This window comes from Galeopterus variegatus, unplaced genomic scaffold (assembly GCF_000696425.1).
Source record: "Galeopterus variegatus unplaced genomic scaffold, G_variegatus-3.0.2 Scaffold50, whole genome shotgun sequence".
Taxonomy (NCBI): Eukaryota; Metazoa; Chordata; class Mammalia; order Dermoptera; family Cynocephalidae; genus Galeopterus; species Galeopterus variegatus.
Window position 1 is genome coordinate 58,861 of NW_007726161.1, and position 4,642 is coordinate 63,502.

General features: G+C 54.5%; 1 protein-coding gene across 4 annotated transcripts; it reads left to right on the forward strand.

The window, feature by feature from the left end:
- C1QC (complement component 1, q subcomponent, C chain) lies at positions 1–3,945 on the forward strand. Of its 4 annotated transcripts, none has more exons than XM_008572758.1 (4): positions 1–127; positions 403–602; positions 2,979–3,751; positions 3,882–3,945. In XM_008572758.1, exons 2-3 carry the CDS (start codon positions 422–424, stop codon positions 3,533–3,535), a joined length of 738 nt encoding a protein of 245 aa, XP_008570980.1. In that variant the 5' UTR covers positions 1–127; positions 403–421; the 3' UTR covers positions 3,536–3,751; positions 3,882–3,945. The 4 variants fall into 4 exon arrangements, with proteins under 4 accessions (XP_008570980.1, XP_008570972.1, XP_008570961.1 ...); XM_008572750.1 differs by having other exon boundaries at positions 2,979–3,773; positions 3,905–3,937; XM_008572739.1 differs by having other exon boundaries at positions 2,979–3,761; positions 3,893–3,921.
- The last annotated feature ends 697 nt before the right edge of the window (positions 3,946–4,642 follow it).

Consider the following 4,642-nt stretch of genomic DNA (forward strand, 5'->3'; position numbering starts at 1 on the left):
AAGGGGGTGCCCAGCCCTGTTCTAACACGGTGTCCTTCTGCTTGGGAGAGGGGAAGAAGATCTGAGGACATCTCTGTGCCCAGGCCAGAAAACTCCCACTCCCAGGTGAGGCCAGGCCTCTACCCAGGTAAGGATAAATGGCGGTTTTCTCCCCCTGCCACCTTTCTGACACGTGGCACCAGGGACAGCTTGGTTTGTGAGAGCAAGGACGGTCCCTGCCGCCTGCTGAGTCTGGGGGCCTGGTTTAAGAAGAGGCCCCACCGTCCATCCATCGGGCCTGACAGCTGCAGGACCTGGGGCAGGGAGGTGCTCCTGAGGGCTGAGCAGGACGGGCCCTGGGGAGCCAGAGGGTGAGGAGGGTGGGTGAGGGCTGAGTGGGCAGCTCAGCTCTCTCCCCTCCAGCTCCTGCCCCAGGACAGACATGGGGCCCCATTCCCAGCACCCCCTTGGACTAAACCTGTTGCTGCTCCTGCTGGCACTTCCACTTGGAAGCCAGGGCCAGGCCAACAAAGGCTGCTCCGCGATCCCAGGGATGCCAGGCCTGCCGGGGACCCCAGGAAAGGATGGGTACGACGGACTGCCGGGGCCCAAGGGTGAGCCAGGTGAGTGCTGGTTGGGGGCTGGGGTGTGGGGGCATGGGTCAGAGCATCCCTCTGGGCTGACCTGCCAGCAACTTGATGACAGGAAGTGCATTCCCCACTACCATGCCTGTCTCCAGGGCACAGCCTGATCCTCATTGGGGTCCACCTCCTCTGTCCCCAGAGCCCAAGCTTTGGGCCTCCCCGAGGTGGCCTGGGGCCCGGTGTACCTCTCTGCTTCTCACCTTCCTCAGCCCATAACAGGGAGAGAAGAAGGCACCTGCTCTTGCAGGTGGCAGGGAGGATCTCAGGAGACAGTACAGTGAAAGCCTTGGGCAGACTTTAAAGTGCTCTGCCACTATTTTATCACAACCACCCGCTACTGGCCCTGCAGCTTGGACACCTGCGGGGGGTGGGGCCCACACAGTGAGTATGTACGATGCACCAGGGCTCAAATCCCAGCTCAGCACTTCCTGCTTGTGAACTTGTCCAAGTTACTTACCCTTGCAGTGCCTCAGTTTCCTAATCTGTAAAATGGGGAGATGGTAGTACCTACTTCCCAGGGGTGCTGTGAGGATTAAATAAGTGTAAATATCAAACAGTACTGAGCACATGGTAGATGCTATGTGGGTGCAGGCTATTGTCATCATTGTCTTTAGCAGAGATTTGTGCTCACCTCTCTCTTGGATTCTGGGGAGTTGGCAGGATGGGGCGTGAGAAGACTGGATCACAGCCACAGAGTCTTCTGGTGGAGATGCGTGGGCAAGCCCTAGCATGAGACAACGGGGCTGAGGATCTAGATGGACGACTGGTGTTGGGGCCAGAGCTGGGGCCAGGGATTTGTGTGCCTTGTCTGTGAGTGAGAGGCAGAGCATGTCTGGAGCCAGCACAGATGAGACTGGGGTGGGGGTGGCAGAGGCACCTGCCCGGGGTCACAGCCTGAAGCTCAGGTCTGCTGAGTCCTGCACCCACACTCTTAACTCAGGGACCTAAAAGGTTCACAAGCCATAGAGGATCTGTGTAAATCATAAATCCTAAGTCATAAATGGAACTACACAGACATCAGCCCTATGGAAGTCAGAGGAGGAAAGGAATCATGAAGGCTGGCAGGAGCGCCCAGGAGGGCTTCCTGGAAGAGAAAACTGGAGTCCGAGCTTAAAAGATGGCTATGGTTTGGACCAAGGGAGAAGAGTCTCACAGAGGCTCAGATCATCAGGGTTGGAACAGAATCAGCCAGACTTGAGTTTGAATCCTTACTCCACCTCATACTAGCTGCGTGGCCTAAGGCAAGTCTCTGGCCTCAGTTTCCTCGTCTGTAATATAAGAGAAGTTGAACCAGGCTAGCTGTCACAGGGGCAGAAGGGGGCTGAGTGGGGCAGGGGTGAGCTGGAGAGAGCAGCCCCCTTAATGGGGCAGTTTCTATTCAGTTCCCTCCAGCAGTTCCCCTGGGCTGATGCTGGCCTGGGATGGCCCTGCTCAGGAATGGATACAAGTTTTGGGGGCTCTGACGCTTATAAAATGTTGAGGGTCCTTTTTAAGAAAAGTACTACAAAACAATAGACACACTTGATTGTAGATATGGTGGTGGTTACAAAAATCTACACATGTGACAAAATTGTATTAGAACTACACACACACACACACACACACACACAAGAGCATGTTAGACTGAAGTCTGAATGTCAATTTCCCTGTTTCAATATTGTACTTTAGTTATGAAAGATGTGCCACTGGGGAAAACTAGGTGAAGGGTACAAGGGTACATGTCCTTTTTCTCCAACTGTCTATGACTCTATAATTATTTCAGAATAAAACTTGAAAAAAAATAGACAAAAAGACTTGAAGGGGCTGATGCAGGTGAATATGCCTGAAGCTTAAGCTTCATGAGCTTCCGAGGAAATCTGCCTCTGAGCAATCTTCTGATTTTTGTCAAGAAGGACTGAGAGCCTAGACTTCTAGGTGAGTTCTCAATGCGTTAATGCTGGGCTCTAATTAAAAATTAGATGGTTAAAACATAGTGCAGCCCAGACAGAAGGTATCTGTGGCCATGTGCTGGCCCTGGGCTGACACATCCTCTGACACATTCTGAGATCCTTCCCAGCTCTGACACCACCTAATACTGTCTAGTCCAGCCCTCTCCACCACAAATGTGGAAACTGAGGCCAAGAGACAGGGAAGTGCCTTTGACAAGGTCAGGGGGCAAGTCCGTGGGGAGGCAGTGCTTAGACTAGGATCTCCCTCCCCTCTGGCCAGAGCCTTACTCTCTGCACACTTCTCCCAGGTGTGGGAAGAAGAGTCTAGAGACCGAACCCCAGCATTGTGTTCCCTGGAGGACACCCCCAGGGTCCCTCTTCCCTGTCCCCTGTTCCACCACTTCCTTCCTGCCTGCTCTCTCCCCAGGAATCCCAGCCATTCCCGGAACACGAGGACCCAAGGGTCAGAAGGGAGAACCCGGCACACCTGGCCATCCGGGGAAAAATGGCCCCATGGGACCATCTGGGATGCCAGGAGTTCCTGGCCCTATGGGCCCCCCCGGGGAGCCGGGCGAGGAAGGCAGATACAAACAGAAGCATCAGTCGGTGTTCACAGTCACCCGGCAGACCGCCGAGCACCCAGCACCCAACAGCCCGGTCAAGTTCAACACGGCCATCACCAACCCGCACGGGGACTATGACACAAGCACGGGCAAGTTCACCTGCAGAGTCCCCGGCCTCTACTACTTTGTCTACCACACATCACAGACAGCCAACCTGTGCGTGCAGCTGTACCACAACGGCGTCAGGGTGACCATCTTCTGCGACCACATGTCCAACAGCAAGCAGGTCAGCTCGGGTGGCGTGGGGCTGCAGCTGCAGGTGGGCGAGCAGGTGTGGCTGGCTGTCAACGACTACAACGGCATGGTGGGCACTCAGGGTTCCGACAGCGTCTTCTCCGGCTTCCTGCTCTTTCCCGACTAGGGCGGGCAGGCCTGCTCCAGCCCCATGGGCCGCCCCACCGCCCCCGGCTTCCCTGCACAGACCCAGGCCATTCTCCCCACCTGATGGACTCTTCCTCCAGGAAGTCCTCCCCGACTCCCACCCCATGAGTTCTGTCCATCCCCTGAGCCCCTTCACGAGTCACTGCTTCTACCATTCTTTTGACACTTAACCAACACCTCTGGTGCTGTTCTCAGTTTTTTTTCAGGTCTTGGAAGAGGCACTGACTCCCACCCCATGAGTTCTGTCCGTCCTCTGAGCCCCTTCACGAGTCACTGCTTGTACCGTTCTATTGACACTTAACCAACACCTCTGGTGCTGTTCTCAGTTTTTTTTCAGGTCTTGGAAGAGGCAGGGAGATATATAAATAAATAAATAAATCAGTAAGTGTGCACGGCTCAGATTCCTCACTGCCGATCCTTTGAACTTCGCATCTGTCACAACTGTCTGTGGGCTCTGGACTCTGGCCATCTGGTGCCCAGTAAAGCTTGGCTGCCTGTGTTGTCACTCAGCACCATTTGGCCTGGTGGGAGAGAGATGTTCAAGTGTGGTCACAGGCCACCAGACATCCCCAAGAGGCCGTGGGCTGTCACTTGTTTGGGGGAGAGGATGTGCACGGCTCAGATTCCTCACTGCCGATCCTTTGAACTTCACATCTGTCACAACTGTCTGTGGGCTCTGAACTCTGGCCATCTGGTGCCCAGTAAAGCTTGGCTGCCTGTGTTGTCACTCAGCACCATTTGGCCTGGTGGGAGAGAGATGTTCAAGAGTGGTCACAGGCCACCAGACATCCCCAAGAGGCCGTGGGCTGTCACTTGTTTGGGGGAGAGGCGCTGCTGTCATTACAGGTGTCCTAGTTCACAGTTAAATAGGAGTGAGTTTGAATTCCCACGCCTATGATGAATTTCAGGAGCCTTGTCACAGGAGGGGTGTGGCCTCGGATAAGCCCACCGCAGGCAAAGACGAGGTGTGCAATGAATGCGCTGAATGGATGAGTGACTAGGTGAATTAATGAATGCATAAGTGGGTAAATGAATGACCGAAGCAGAGTAAATGAGTCTGTGAATAAAAAATCATAATAAGGGCTGG

Excerpts from the sequence above, each read along its gene's own strand:
- C1QC (XM_008572758.1), top strand. The coding sequence starts at position 422 with ATGGGGCCCCATTCCCAGCACCCCCTTGGACTAAACCTGTTGCTGCTC. Across the intron at positions 603-2,978 it reads GGGGCCCAAGGGTGAGCCAG|GAATCCCAGCCATTCCCGGA; the intron begins GTGAGTGCTGGT and ends CTCTCTCCCCAG.